The sequence below is a fragment of the Diorhabda sublineata genome, chromosome 6 (genome assembly GCF_026230105.1).
Source record: "Diorhabda sublineata isolate icDioSubl1.1 chromosome 6, icDioSubl1.1, whole genome shotgun sequence".
In the NCBI taxonomy this organism is placed as follows: Eukaryota; Metazoa; Arthropoda; class Insecta; order Coleoptera; family Chrysomelidae; genus Diorhabda; species Diorhabda sublineata.
In genome coordinates, this window is record NC_079479.1 from 36,255,182 (window position 1) to 36,272,131 (window position 16,950).

Genomic DNA, 16,950 nt, shown 5'->3' on the forward strand with positions numbered 1-16,950 from the left:
CGAATCACATTGTTTTTCCCGGCAGTTTGTGTCGTAATTCTCATAGTTTTCGAGTTTTTCACGATTCATAATATATTTGAGCGTTGAAACCCACTTTAAACTGAAAATTTTGAGGTTAGGAACAAATTGAGGCCTTTTTTGTACAAAATATAGCGAATCACATTGTTTTTCCCGGCAGTTTGTGTCGTAATTCTCATAGTTTTCGAGTTTTTCACGATTCATAATATATTTGAGCGTTGAAACCCACTTTAAACTGAAAATTTTGAGGTTAGGAACAAATTGAGGCCTTTTTTGTACAAAATATAGCGAATCACATTGTTTTTCCCGGCAGTTTGTGTCGTAATTCTCATAGTTTTCGAGTTTTTCGCGATTCATAATATATTTGAGCGTTGAAACCCACTTTAAACTGAAAATTTTGAGGTTAGGAACAAATTGAGGCCTTTTTTGTACAAAATATAGCGAATCACATTGTTTTTCCCGGCAGTTTGTGTCGTAATTCTCATAGTTTTCGACTTTTTCACGATTCATAATATATTTGAGCGTTGAAACCCACTTTAAACTGAAAATTTTGAGGTTAGGAACAAATTGAGGCCTTTTTTGTACAAAATATAGCGAATCACATTGTTTTTCCCGGCAGTTTGTGTCGTAATTCTCATAGTTTTCGACTTTTTCACGATTCATAATATATTTGAGCGTTGAAACCCACTTTAAACTGAAAATTTTGAGGTTAGGAACAAATTGAGGCCTTTTTTGTACAAAATATAGCGAATCACATTGTTTTTCCCGGCAGTTTGTGTCGTAATTCTCATAGTTTTCGAGTTTTTAACGATTCATAATATATTTGAGCGTTGAAACCCACTTTAAACTGAAAATTTTGAGGTTAGGAACAAATTGAGGCCTTTTTTGTACAAAATATAGCGAATCACATTGTTTTTCCCGGCAGTTTGTGTCGTAATTCTCATAGTTTTCGACTTTTTCACGATTCATAATATATTTGAGCGTTGAAACCCACTTTAAACTGAAAATTTTGAGGTTAGGAACAAATTGAGGCCTTTTTTGTACAAAATATAGCGAATCACATTGTTTTTCCCGGCAGTTTGTGTCGTAATTCTCATAGTTTTCGACTTTTTCACGATTCATAATATATTTGAGCGTTGAAACCCACTTTAAACTGAAAATTTTGAGGTTAGGAACAAATTGAGGCCTTTTCTGTACAAAATATAGCGAATCACATTGTTTTTCCCGGCAGTTTGTGTCGAAATCCTCATAGTTTTCGAGTTTTTCGCGATTCATAATATATTTGAGCGTTGAAACCCACTTTAAACTGAAAATTTTGAGGTTAGGAACAAATTGAGGCCTTTTTTGTACAAAATATAGCGAATCACATTGTTTTTCCCGGCAGTTTGTGTCGTAATTCTCATAGTTTTCGACTTTTTCACGATTCATAATATATTTGAGCGTTGAAACCCACTTTAAACTGAAAATTTTGAGGTTAGGAACAAATTGAGGCCTTTTTTGTACAAAATATAGCGAATCACATTGTTTTTCCCGGCAGTTTGTGTCGAAATCCTCATAGTTTTCGAGTTTTTCGCGATTCATAATATATTTGAGCGTTGAAACCCACTTTAAACTGAAAATTTTGAGGTTAGGAACAAATTGAGGCCTTTTTTGTACAAAATATAGCGAATCACATTGTTTTTCCCGGCAGTTTGTGTCGAAATCCTCATAGTTTTCGAGTTTTTCACGATTCATAATATATTTGAGCGTTGAAACCCACTTTAAACTGAAAATTTTGAGGTTAGGAACAAATTGAGGCCTTTTTTGTACAAAATGTAGCGAATCACATTGTTTTTCCCGGCAGTTTGTGTCGTAATTCTCATAGTTTTCGACTTTTTCACGATTCATAATATATTTGAGCGTTGAAACCCACTTTAAACTGAAAATTTTGAGGTTAGGAACAAATTGAGGCCTTTTTTGTACAAAATATAGCGAATCACATTGTTTTTCCCGGCAGTTTGTGTCGAAATCCTCATAGTTTTCGAGTTTTTCGCGATTCATAATATATTTGAGCGTTGAAACCCACTTTAAACTGAAAACTTTGAGGTTAGGAACAAATTGAGGCCTTTTTTGTACAAAATATAGCGAATCACATTGTTTTTCCCGGCAGTTTGTGTCGAAATCCTCATAGTATTTGAGTTTTTCACGATTCAAAAAATTTTCGAGCGTTGAAACCCATTTTTTAATGGAAATTTTGAGGTTAGGAAAAAAACTCGGGACACTATCTAGTAGAGAATTTTGTACTCTACATTTTTCATCACGGCAGTTTTTTTCGAAATCCTCTTAGTTTTCGAGTTATTTACGTTTCAAAATTTTTTTGAGTTTAGAATCCCAAAATTTCGAAAATCCCTGCCCATAATTATGTTAAGAGTTACTAGACTCATTCAGTATCCCAAAACCTCTCAGAACTTATAAAATCAAAGTCGCCCAATTTAAATATTTTGATTCGAAACCATTTTTTTTTTAAGCTCCTTAAAATAATACAAAGGGACTAAATCTGGCGATTATAGTGCAAATAAAATTTTAATTTTGACCCATAGCAATGACGGTTCTATAAACTAATAGTATTATCTTTATGAAACAACACTTTTTTCTTAGCCAAATGCGACAGTTTTTGAAAACCGACACCGTACCAACCGTTCTTTTTTGGAACCAATTCTTCCTTTTCAATCTATTATTTTGATTGTAATTTTATTTAAAATGTGGAAGTGATGGACCGACGTTTAATCCATAATTATAAAACTACCCGAAAATTCGAGTGAAACACTCGATTAAAACATTTTATTATCTATTAGTCCAAACTTCTCAGTCTACGATTAAGTATTATTGAAAATTTGACAATTTGAAATTTGAAGTTGACATTGACATTGACATGACAAACGGAACGCGTCCGGTGGTCTAGAGATGAATTCGATGGTTATTACCATTGATAAATTACAGATACAATATTTTGAAGTTTGTGGTTGGAATCGTGTAAATCAACGTTTTGTTTTCCATGTTCAAATATATGTAGAATGTTTACAAGATGGAGGACAATCGATATTTTTCAAATCCAAAGTATCAGTGATGTTTTGACTGTTTTAATATCGATGTCGACTGGATCCTAGTAAATATTTTACAAATTGAATTTTCTGGTTCAAAATTGAAATTGAAAATTGTATGTTTGGAATTTCGTTTTTTATTTGTTGAGAAAACTGTAATTTGATATCAATTAGTGTCGATGTTTAAGGGATGTCCAACTGTGAAGCAGGTACTTTACACCCTAAAACATCCCGACTTGATAATAAAATCGGATTTCTAAGAAAAATAAATAGTATTGGTGAAGGTTTAACATTTTACAGTCGATGTACAAAAATTGTCATCTATTGAAGGGAAACGAAGGAGGGTATTGTAAAAGTTTTGATTTATTTATGAATATTATCATAAATCTTAATAAAAATAAAAAATTTTTTTTTATTATAAATATTCAGGTACTCACCTCGTTTTTGCATAAAGGAGAAAAGATCGTCTAGAAATTCCTTCCTTTTTGGATCGTCGTTGATTTCGTACAACTGCAAATAAAATCACAATAAATTTATATCGATTATAATGAAGATTTAAATGGAAAAAGTTTGTAAAATCAATGAAATATCACCGAATTCAAGCGTTCAAATCAATTTTATAACAGAAATTTTGAGGTTAGGAGCAAATTTAAACCTTTTTTGTATAAAATCTTGTGCTCCATGTTGTTTTTTCCGGCAATTTGTGTCGTAATTCTCATAATTTTCGAATAATTCGCGATTCAAAATATTTTTGAGCGTTCAAATCCACTTTAAAATGGAAATTTTGAGGTTAGGAACAAATTTAAACCTTTTTTGTACAAAATATAGTGATCCACATTGTTTTTTCCGGCAATTTGTGTCGAAATCTTCTTAGTTTTCGAGTTTCTTGCGATTCAAAATATTTTTAAACGTTCAAACTCACTTTAAAATGGAAATTTTGAGGTTAGGAACAAATTGAGGCCTTTTTTGTACAAAATATAGTGAACCACGTTGTTTTTCCTTCAATTTTTGTCGTAATTCTCATAATTTTCGAATAATTCGCGATTCAAAATATTTTTGAGCGTTCAAATCCACTTTAAAATGGAAATTTTGAGGTTAGGAACAAATTTAAACCTTTTTTGTACAAAATATAGTGATCCACATTGTTTTTTCCGGCAATTTGTGTCGAAATCTTCTTAGTTTTCGAGTTTCTTGCGATTCAAAATATTTTTAAACGTTCAAACTCACTTTAAAATGGAAATTTTGAGGTTAGGAACAAATTGAGGCCTTTTTTGTACAAAATATAGTGAACCACGTTGTTTTTCCTTCAATTTTTGTCGTAATTCTCATAATTTTCGAATAATTCGCGATTCAAAATATTTTTGAGCGTTCAAATCCACTTTAAAATGGAAATTTTGAGGTTAGGAACAAATTTAAACCTTTTTTGTACAAAATATAGTGATCCACATTGTTTTTTCCGGCAATTTGTGTCGAAATCTTCTTAGTTTTCGAGTTTCTTGCGATTCAAAATATTTTTAAACGTTCAAACTCACTTTAAAATGGAAATTTTGAGGTTAGGAACAAATTGAGGCCTTTTTTGTACAAAATATAGTGAACCACGTTGTTTTTCCTTCAATTTTTGTCGTAATTCTCATAATTTTCGAATAATTCGCGATTCAAAATATTTTTGAGCGTTCAAATCCACTTTAAAATGGAAATTTTGAGGTTAGGAACAAATTTAAACCTTTTTTGTACAAAATATAGTGATCCACATTGTTTTTTCCGGCAATTTGTGTCGAAATCTTCTTAGTTTTCGAGTTTCTTGCGATTCAAAATATTTTTAAACGTTCAAACTCACTTTAAAATGGAAATTTTGAGGTTAGGAACAAATTGAGGCCTTTTTTGTACAAAATATAGTGAACCACGTTGTTTTTCCTTCAATTTTTGTCGTAATTCTCATAATTTTCGAATAATTCGCGATTCAAAATATTTTTGAGCGTTCAAATCCACTTTAAAATGGAAATTTTGAGGTTAGGAACAAATTTAAACCTTTTTTGTACAAAATATAGTGATCCACATTGTTTTTTCCGGCAATTTGTGTCGAAATCTTCTTAGTTTTCGAGTTTCTTGCGATTCAAAATATTTTTAAACGTTCAAACTCACTTTAAAATGGAAATTTTGAGGTTAGGAACAAATTGAGGCCTTTTTTGTACAAAATATAGTGAACCACGTTGTTTTTCCTTCAATTTTTGTCGTAATTCTCATAATTTTCGAATAATTCGCGATTCAAAATATTTTTGAGCGTTCAAATCCACTTTAAAATGGAAATTTTGAGGTTAGGAACAAATTGAGGCCTTTTTTGTACAAAATATAGTGAACCACGTTGTTTTTCCTTCAATTTTTGTCGTAATTCTCATAATTTTCGAATAATTCGCGATTCAAAATATTTTTGAGCGTTCAAATCCACTTTAAAATGGAAATTTTGAGGTTAGGAACAAATTTAAACCTTTTTTGTACAAAATATAGTGATCCACATTGTTTTTTCCGGCAATTTGTGTCGAAATCTTCTTAGTTTTCGAGTTTCTTGCGATTCAAAATATTTTTAAACGTTCAAACTCACTTTAAAATGGAAATTTTGAGGTTAGGAACAAATTGAGGCCTTTTTTGTACAAAATATAGTGAACCACGTTGTTTTTCCTTCAATTTTTGTCGTAATTCTCATAATTTTCGAATAATTCGCGATTCAAAATATTTTTGAGCGTTCAAATCCACTTTAAAATGGAAATTTTGAGGTTAGGAACAAATTTAAACCTTTTTTGTACAAAATATAGTGAACCACGTTGTTTTTTCCGGTAGAAAACAGTAAAAAACGAAGAATTACATTTTTAACTGACAAATAGATGTTCTGACTAATAATACAACAAAAAACAACGTAATAATTCAAACAATTCATTGATTCATACAACATAAGGCTTATTTTCAGCTTTCCAGGCCTTATCATACACTAAATATCGTCCAAAACTCTTCAATATGGCGAGCCTGGGGAAAATTCGAGGGACGATGTATCCAACGCCTCACCCCTCACAAAAGGACACACCCCGACACGATATAACAGATTTTCAATGTATTTTCTATATTTTTTCCTTCTCCGTTATTCAATTACCTTCCTTTTTGGCTCTAGAATAATTGTCGAGCAAAATTTCGAGTTTTTTGCACGTACAACAATCTACCACCACCATAAAAACAAATTTATACAACCGTGATCGACCAAATGAGGTTACAACTCCGGAAATGTTGAAGAAAATCATCAAAAAGACCTTAAATCGTCAATTTTCGTAAAGTACCAAGACTAGTAGTATATACTGACTATTTAGAGCAAAAAAACATTTAGAAATCACGAATATAATCAGTTTACCTGACGATGGGAAGATTACTGCACGAAAACTTGTCATTATTCGTACAACCACATTATTTTGTACAAAATTAGAGTGAAATAAACAAGTCAACGGCAATAAAACCAAAGAAATGCGTTCTTTTAAAATTTTTTTTTCATACCCTTACAAAGATAATCGAATCGGTTTTGATTTATTCTTATTGGATGCAAATTAACTTTAATTGGATACGAACAATCGGATGGTATTAATCGACACCTTCGAAAAGCTACTATCGTGGGCGGGTACGATCGATTATTCAACAGATAACGCCGATAAATTATGAAAAAACACAACAAGAAACGTAAAATATTATTTCAAAGTCTAATACAAGCTTTAAATCGCTTGATTTGGTCTATATAATCATTAGAAATTACTATAAATGATTATTTTCAAATATTTCGATGTTGCAATCGATTATAATCTGCTAAAACATCGAACTGTGTCACTACATCCTCAATATAGTCCCGATACCGTCAGCTGTGATTTATTTTGTTATTCTAGTTGATTTGAATTGAGTGAAAACGGATTATTTTATGATCGCCCCTCGTATTCGTTATATCCAATCCAATATCTCGATCGTGAACAAATCGATTAAAACGAGATGGAAATTAATCAGATATGAGGAGATCGAAGAAGACGTCTGAGTATAGCACTCCTTTAAAAAAAAAAAAAGAAGAAGAAACAATTACTATTAATTCCTCTCTACTCTTTTCGTTCTCTACACATCGTTAATGTGTGTATTCGAGATTTTACTCGACCTACACCTCATCATCTATCACGGGTATCGATGACATTTTCAAAATTAAAAATGATCCGTGAGATCGCTAATTAAATTCGATACAAATTTTTACATATTTAGATTTATCTTCATTTGACAATTGAATAAAACTTGAAAATTTGACAATTTGAAGTTGACGTTGACATTGACACGACAAACGGAACGCGTTCGGTGGTCTAGAGATGAATTCGATGGTTATTACCATTGATAAATTACAGATACAATATTTTGAAGTTTGTGGTTTAAATCGTGTAAATCAACGTTTTGTTTTCCATGTTCAAATATATGTAGAATGTTTACAAGATGGAGGACAATCGATATTTTTCAAATCCAAAGTATCAGTGATGTTTTGACTGTTTTAATATCGATGTCGACTGGATAATTGAATTTTCTGGTTCAAAATCGAAACGATTCTGCCTGGATACAAAATAAAACAAAAATTAATGCTTATAAAGCTATATAACCTTCTAAATGTCTACAAAAACTAGATTCAGTCTACGATTAAGTATTATTAGTAATTTGAAGTTGACGTTGACGTTGACATTGACACATTTCTTGATAAACGGAACGTGCCTGGTGGTAAGTTGTTATTTTCAACCAAATTACAAATCTAGTTTAGTATTTACAAGTTTCTTAACACGTTAGGCGCCATTTGAACCAAGGGAGCGTCAAAACTCGTCACGATTTTTAATTCGTTAATTCGGAACGTGGATATTTCAGGTAAATGAAAAGGTAGTCCGGAAAACCCAGTATTTCAAGATAGTTACACATAGTTATCAGCATTTTTAGGTTAGGTTGCATGATATTCCGTTATAAGTTGTTTAATATTAATGACGAACACGATCAAGCGTTGTTACGTCGTAAAAGAAATGTTAAATAAGATTTTTCGATACTTTTTAGATGAATTAACTAATTTTTTTAGAAAAATTTAGTTGTATCGAAATATTTGGTATATCGGCCCATATACTAAAAACTCTTGGCGTTGGATGGAGTGTTGATCAGAGATGGGTTAAGGGGTATTGAAAAATGAGCACTCCCTTAATATTTTTATATCTCTAAGCCCCGGAGAGATATAATAAAGAACATTTGTAGTTAATAAACACTCACTGCCGAGAAGAAATTAGTTATTAGTTTGATAAATGTTTAATTTCGTATCTTCTTCGTTTTGTTTCGGTAGTAATAGCTTCTATCAGATGATTTCCTTCTTTTGTATCACGTCAATTTCCATTAATAATTCGATAAAAGTCGATCTGATAAAAGTTAATCGACGAAAAAAACGCGGACTCAATATTAGATCGAAATACGTGTTTAGATAATTGAATTAATTAAAAAATTGAATGATTTTTTCATTAAATGTACAACAAACTATCCGAATATTGTGAAATTAATCTTCTCAGATCATTTTTGAGGTTAGAAAATCTGTTAAAAAGCCGTGGCTAAAGAACCAATTACGTAACTTTAAAGAAAACTAAATTTTGTTAGTAAAATCAAGTTTTTATTAAAGAAATATATAAAAACTGATGTAAATATTGTAAAAACAATAAATTTTCATCCCCCTACTTCATTTTAACCGAAAAAAATCGATTGAATCTATTTATTTATTACATAAAAGTATTTGAAAGTATTTTTAAACAATTAAATCGAAATACGTGTTTAGAAAATCAAATTAATTAAAAAAATGAATGATTTTTCCATTAAATGTACAACAAACTATCCGAATATTGTGAAATTAATCTTCTCAGATCATTTTTGAGGTTAGAAAATCTGTTAAAAAGCCGTGGCTAAAGAACCAAGTACGTAACTTTAAAGAAAACTAAATTTAGTTAGTTAAATCAAGTTTTTATTAAAGAAATATATAAAAACGAAAGTAAATATTGTAAATATAGTAAATTTTCATCCCCCTACTTCATTTTAACCTAAAAAAATCGATTAAATCTATTTATTTATTACATAAAAGTATTTGAAAGTATTTTTAAACAATTAAATCGAAATACGTGTTTAGAAAATCAAATTAATTAAAAAAATGAATGATTTTTCCATTAAATGTACAACAAACTATCCGAATATTGTGAAATTAATCTTCTCAGATCATTTTTGAGGTTAGAAAATCTGTTAAAAAGCCGTGGCTAAAGAACCAAGTACGTAACTTTAAAGAAAACCAAATTTAGTTGGTAATATCAAGTTTTTACTATAAAAATATATAAAAACGGATGTAAATATTGTAAAAACAATAAATTTTCATCCCCCTACTTCATTTTAACCTAAAAAAATCGATTGAGTCTATTTATTTATCACATAAAAGTATTTGAAAGTATTTTTAATCAATTAAATCGAAATACGTGTTTAGAAAATCAAATTAATTAAAAAAATGAATGATTTTTTCATTAAATGTACAACAAACTATCCGAATATCGTGAATTAATCTTCTCAGATCATTTTTGAGGTTAGAAAATCTTTCAAAAAGACGTGGCTAAAGAACCAATTACGTAACTTTAAAGAAAACTAAATTTAGTTGGTAATATCAAGTTTTTGCTAAAGAAATATATAAAAACGGATGTAAATATTCTAAAAACAATAAATTTTCATCCCCCTACTTCATTTTAACCTAAAACAATCGATTGAATCTATTTATTTATCACATAAAAGTATTTTTAATCAATTAAATCGAAATACGTGTTTAGAAAATCAAATTAATTAAAAAATTGAATGATTTTTCCATTAAATGTACAACAAACTATCCGAATATTGTGAAATTAATCTTCTCAGATCATTTTTGAGGTTAGAAAATCTGTTAAAAAGCCGTGGCTAAAGAACCAATTACGTAACTTTAAAGAAAACTAAATTTTGTTAGTAAAATCAAGTTTTTATTAAAGAAATATATAAAAACGGATGTAAATATTGTAAAAACAATAAATTTTCATCCCCCTACTTCATTTTAACCGAAAAAAATCGATTGAATCTATTTATTTATTACATAAAAGTATTTGAAAGTATTTTTAAACAATTAAATCGAAATACGTGTTTAGAAAATCAAATTAATTAAAAAAATGAATGATTTTTCCATTAAATGTACAACAAACTATCCGAATATTGTGAAATTAAACTTCTCAGATCATTTTTGAGGTTAGAAAATCTGTTAAAAAGCCGTGGCTAAAGAACCAAGTACGTAACTTTAAAGAAAACCAAATTTAGTTGGTAATATCAAGTTTTTACTATAAAAATATATAAAAACGGATGTAAATATTGTAAAAACAATAAATTTTCATCCCCCTACTTCATTTTAACCTAAAAAAATCGATTGAATCTATTTATTTATTACATAAAAGTATTTGAAAGTATTTTTAAACAATTAAATCGAAATACGTGTTTAGAAAATCAAATTAATTAAAAAATTGAATGATTTTTCCATTAAATGTACAACAAACTATCCGAATATCGTGAATTAATCCTCTCAGATCACTTTTGAGGTTAGAAAATCTGTTAAAAAGCCGTGGCTAAAGAACCAAGTACGTAACTTTAAAGAAAACTAAATTTAGTTGGTAATATCAAGTTTTTGCTAAAGAAATATATAAAAACGGATGTAAATATTCTAAAAACAATAAATTTTCATCCCCCTACTTCATTTTAACCTAAAAAAATCGATTGAATCTATTTATTTATCACATAAAAGTATTTTTAATCAATTAAATCGAAATACGTGTTTAGAAAATCAAATTAATTAAAAAATTGAATGATTTTTCCATTAAATGTACAACAAACTATCCGAATATTGTGAAATTAATCTTCTCAGATCATTTTTGAGGTTAGAAAATCTTTCAAAAAGCCGTGGCTAAAGAACCAAGTACGTAACTTTAAAGAAAACCAAATTTAGTTGGTAATATCAAGTTTTTACTATAAAAATATATAAAAACGGATGTAAATATTGTAAAAACAATAAATTTTCATCCCCCTACTTCATTTTAACCTAAAAAAATCGATTGAGTCTATTTATTTATCACATAAAAGTATTTGAAAGTATTTTTAATCAATTAAATCGAAATACGTGTTTAGAAAATCAAATTAATTAAAAAAATGAATGATTTTTCCATTAAATGTACAACAAACTATCCGAATATTGTGAAATTAATCTTCTCAGATCATTTTTGAGGTTAGAAAATCTTTCAAAAAGACGTGGCTAAAGAACCAAGTACGTAACTTTAAAGAAAACTAAATTTAGTTAGTTAAATCAAGTTTTTATTAAAGAAATATATAAAAACGAAAGTAAATATTGTAAATATAGTAAATTTTCATCCCCCTACTTCATTTTAACCTAAAAAAATCGATTAAATCTATTTGTTTATCGCATAAAAGTATTTGATGGGGTCGTAATTTTACGATTGTCCTAATTTGGTGTTAAAACACACGGTCATTGTTACCGAGGCGGGGTTGCGGAGGTTAAACACGTTCATTAATAATTTCTGTTAACTAATCTGTCCGTCGTAGTCATCTATCTTTTACAAGTTACTCGCCACTAGCCTTCCAGCGCTTATCGATATTAAGAACACGACGAAAAAAAAAAAAAATAAAAAAAAAAGGAAAACGTATTTGAAAACAGAAAAAAATAATTTTTTTTCCTAACAAAGTGATTAATTCGACCTTTAATTTGTACCTGGACGATCAAACGCGATAATTACGGTTAGAGTTATACGGGGTGTATCAAAAATTAATGCATCGGTTTTAAATAATACCGAACGAAAGCGATATTTTTCAGTAAAACCGTGTCCTTTGAAGTGAATAGGAGTTTTGAAAGGTCCTACCAAAGGATAAAGTGATATAAAAGACGTCCAGGCGCTTCGACTTGAATTTTTTGACGTCGTTTATAATATATTTACAAGGACAATCTGTATAAAGTGTTATTAAAATGATTTTATAGCAAAACACCCACATGGTAATTATAAAAATAATTATTAACAACGAAATTCTAATGAAATTTTAATTAATTACGATATTTCAAGTAACATTTGAATAAATTTTATTATCGAAAATGGCGTCGATCGATCAATAAATAACTGTTAATTAATAGAAATTTTATATTTAATGTTTATTTTGTAATTTACACACACAATATTTTAATAATTGCAATCACGGTCAGAAATAATTCGTCAAACCTTTCACTTTCGCAATTCGTTTAAAATCTAACCTCACATTTTGTTAATAACACTTCTCCGGGAGTTGGAACGGTCTTGAAGTCTCAGGAACCCTTAAAAACCGTTCTTTCAATACTTTAATGAATCAACTGCTGTTTTTGCCTTCGATTAATCTCCTGCAGACACCAAAATCCATAGAATTCGATACACTGAACGTTTTTACACTGTATTGTACCCAAAATCCATAGAATTCGATACACTGAACGTTTTGACACTGTACTGCATTCAAAATCCATAGAATTCGATACACTGAACGTTTTTACACTGTACTGTACCCAAAATCCATAGAATTCGATACACCAAACGTTTTGACACTGTACTGCATTCACAATCCATAGAATTCGATACACCGAACGTTTTTACACTGTATTGTACCCAAAATCCATAGAATTCGATACACCAAACGTTTTGACACTGTACTGCATTCACAATCCATAGAATTCGATACACCGAACGTTTTTACACTGTATTGTATCCAAAATCCATAGAATTCGATACACCGAACGTTTTGACACTGTATTATACCCAAAATCCATAGAATTCGATACACCGAACGTTTTTACACTGTATTGTACCCAAAATCCATAGAACTCGATACACCGAACGTTTTGACACTGTACTGCATTCAAAATCCATAGAATTCGATACACCAAACGTTTTGACACTGTACTGCATTCAAAATCCATAGAATTCGATACACCGAACGTTTTTACACTGTATTGTATCCAAAATCCATAGAATTCGATTCACCAAACGTTTTTACACTGTATTGTACCCAAAATCCATAGAATTCGATACACCAAACGTTTTTACACTGTATTGTACCCAAAATCCATAGAATTCGATACACCGAACGTTTTGACACTGTACTGCATTCAAAATCCATAGAATTCGATACACCAAACGTTTTTACACTGTATTGTACCCAAAATCCATAGAATTCGATACACCGAACGTTTTGACACTGTACTGCATTCAAAATCCATAGAATTCGATACACCAAACGTTTTGACACTGTACTGCATTCAAAATCCATAGAATTCGATACACCGAACGTTTTGACACTGTACTGCATTCAAAATCCATAGAATTCGATACACCGAACGTTTTGACACTGTACTGCATTCAAAATCCATAGAATTCGATACACCGAACGTTTTGACACTGTACTGCAATCAAAATCCATAGAATTCGATACACCAAACGTTTTGACATTGTACTGTAAGATCCGGTCAAGACTTCAACTCGGATTATGTCGACATTTGACAGAAACATTATTCTGGAGCAAAATAAAAGATGAAACAGTGTGAAAAACTAGTTACAGTTTAGAATTTGAATTTTATCTAATCGTTTACTAATCCCGAAGGGATTAATTCGATGGATTCAGATCCTAGATTATTTTGAATAACTGGAATACCCGCGAAAACAGACACGTTGTTAAAAAGGTTAAAGTTGAAGGTTATACATCGACAGAATGCCAAAAAAGAAGAAGCGATTTACCAAAAGATTTGACGGATAGAAATGTCAAAGAAATATGAAAATAGAAAAATTTGTTTATTTGTTAAATTAACAGAGGATCGTAGTGTTTTTTGGTCGCGGAAATATCGGAAAATCGGACGATGTCGAGTTATTTACTAATGGCGGAAAAGAGAAAATGTTAATTACAAAATCAACTGTTGTTTTGAAAAAGTTATTAATATTATATTAAGAATAAAAATAAAAATCTGAGGCATGGTACGTAAATAAGCATTGCGATGAATATAACAAAGGATAATTAATACTGATGTATTATTAAGTCTTTCCAGTATATTCCAGTGGCGTGTACCACAAAAATAATTCCGTTTTTAAAAATATCGTCGGACTTAATGAAAAATGTTATATATCGTTTTTTTTTAACTAATTTCATGATTTTTCGAAATGATTTACAAAAATCGTCGATTTCATTGACTATTTAAGTTTAATTTTAGACGCGGATTAATCCAAAAACATTGTGTCGATGGTTTTCATTTCGAAAAAATTGAAAAATCTCAATTTTTATCAATTTCCTCAGAATATACTGCAAGTTTTATCAAGTTTATAATGAATTATTTCGTTTTTCCTTTTTATAAACCAGAAAATCGAAAAAATTTCCGTTTTGTTTATATTATAAAAAGTATAAATGCAGTTTTTTGTATGTTTTTTTTTTCAAATCTGTTCTTTTTAATTGTTAAAACTTTCATCTCTATTTCAATTTCGTAGCTCATTTGGAGTTTTCCGCAGTTTTACAGCTGCCAGATTGGGAATTTCAACTCCAAACGATCCAAAACAACTGAATCCATTAATTGGGAATCTAGTTGGGAGCTGCAACCATTTTAAACTATTTACCATGGAAATTTTTCGATGAAAATTCGTTTTTCATGAAGAAATCGTCGTTTGTCTATGGAAATTGCTCTTTTTTCAAAAACAAACCGTCAAATATCTATGGAAATCGGTCTTTTTGCAAATTAAACCGTCAGTTGTCTATGGAAATTAATTTTTTATTAAAATCACCGTCAGTTGTTATTGAAGGCTGTTTTTTTCTGAAAAACATCGTCATTTGTCTATGAAAATTGTTTACTTTTCATAATAAACAGTCGTTTGTCTATGGAAATTAATTTTTTCTGAAAAACATCGTCATTTGTCTATGAAAATTGTTTACTTTTCATAATAAACAGTCGTTTGTCTATGGAAATTAATTTTTTCTGAAAAACATCGTCATTTGTCTATGAAAATTGTTTACTTTTCATAATAAACAGTCGTTTGTCTATGGAAATTAATTTTTTCTGAAAAACATCGTCATTTGTCTATGAAAATTGTTTACTTTTCATAATAAACGGTCGTTTGTCTATGGGAATCGTTTTTCGAAAAAACAAACAGACTTTTTCTAAGGAAATTTTTCGATGAAAACTCGTTTTTCATGAAGAAATCGTCGTTTGTCTATGGAAATTGTTTCCTTTTAATAATAAACAGTCGTTTGTCTATGGAAATTGTGTTTTTTTTTCAAAAACTAACTGTCGTTAGCTTTTTCAGAATATGTTTATGACAATTTTCGTACAAAAACTGCCTTTTGTTTATGAAAATCGTTTTATTTTCAAAAACAAACCGTCATTTGTCTATGGAAATCATTGTTTTTGCAGATTAAACGGTCGTTTGTCTATGGAAATTAATTTTTTCTGAAAAACATCGTCATTTGTCTATGAAAATTGTTTACTTTTCATAATAAACGGTCGTTTGTCTATGGAAATTAATTTTTTCTGAAAAACATCGTCATTTGTCTATGAAAATTGTTTACTTTTCATAATAAACAGTCGTTTGTCTATGGAAATTAATTTTTTCTGAAAAACATCGTCATTTGTCTATGAAAATTGTTTACTTTTCATAATAAACAGTCGTTTGTCTATGGAAATTAATTTTTTCTGAAAAACATCGTCATTTGTCTATGAAAATTGTTTACTTTTCATAATAAACGGTCGTTTGTCTATGGGAATCGTTTTTCGAAAAAACAAACAGACTTTTTCTAAGGAAATTTTTCGATGAAAACTCGTTTTTCATGAAGAAATCGTCGTTTGTCTATGGAAATTGTTTCCTTTTAATAATAAACAGTCGTTTGTCTATGGAAATTGTGTTTTTTTTTCAAAAACTAACTGTCGTTAGCTTTTTCAGAATATGTTTATGACAATTTTCGTACAAAAACTGCCTTTTGTTTATGAAAATCGTTTTATTTTCAAAAACAAACCGTCATTTGTCTATGGAAATCATTGTTTTTGCAGATTAAACGGTCGTTTGTCTATGGAAATTAATTTTTTCTGAAAAACATCGTCATTTGTCTATGAAAATTGTTTACTTTTCATAATAAACGGTCGTTTGTCTATGGAAATTAATTTTTTCTGAAAAACATCGTCATTTGTCTATGAAAATTGTTTACTTTTCATAATAAACGGTCGTTTGTCTATGGAAATTAATTTTTTCTGAAAAACATCGTCATTTGTCTATGAAAATTGTTTACTTTTCATAATAAACGGTCGTTTGTCTATGGGAATCGTTTTTCGAAAAAACAAACAGACTTTTTCTAAGGAAATTTTTCGATGAAAACTCGTTTTTCATGAAGAAATCGTCGTTTGTCTATGGAAATTGTTTCCTTTTAATAATAAACAGTCATTTGTCTATGGAAATTGTGTTTTTTTTTCAAAAACTAACTGTCGTTAGCTTTTTCAGAATATGTTTATGACAATTTTCGTACAAAAACTGCCTTTTGTTTATGAAAATCGTTTTATTTTCAAAAACAAACCGTCATTTGTCTATGGAAATCATTGTTTTTGCAGATTAAACGGTCGTTTGTCTATGGAAATTAATTTTTTCTGAAAAACATCGTCATTTGTCTATGAAAATTGTTTACTTTTCATAATAAACGGTCGTTTGTCTATGGAAATTAATTTTTTCTGAAAAACATCGTCATT

The 16,950-nt window shown here is 29.5% G+C and overlaps 1 protein-coding gene across 6 annotated transcripts in view; it reads right to left on the bottom strand.

Annotated features, from left to right (window-relative positions):
• Positions 1-16,950, bottom strand: part of LOC130445102 (protein dead ringer-like) — a 177,588-nt gene that overhangs the window by 44,940 nt on the left and 115,698 nt on the right. For all 6 annotated transcript variants that reach the window (XM_056780613.1, XM_056780608.1, XM_056780609.1 and 3 more), the window contains one exon: positions 3,536-3,608. In XM_056780613.1, coding sequence (XP_056636591.1) covers positions 3,536-3,608 — 73 coding nt within the window. The remainder of the gene's footprint in view (positions 1-3,535; positions 3,609-16,950) is intronic.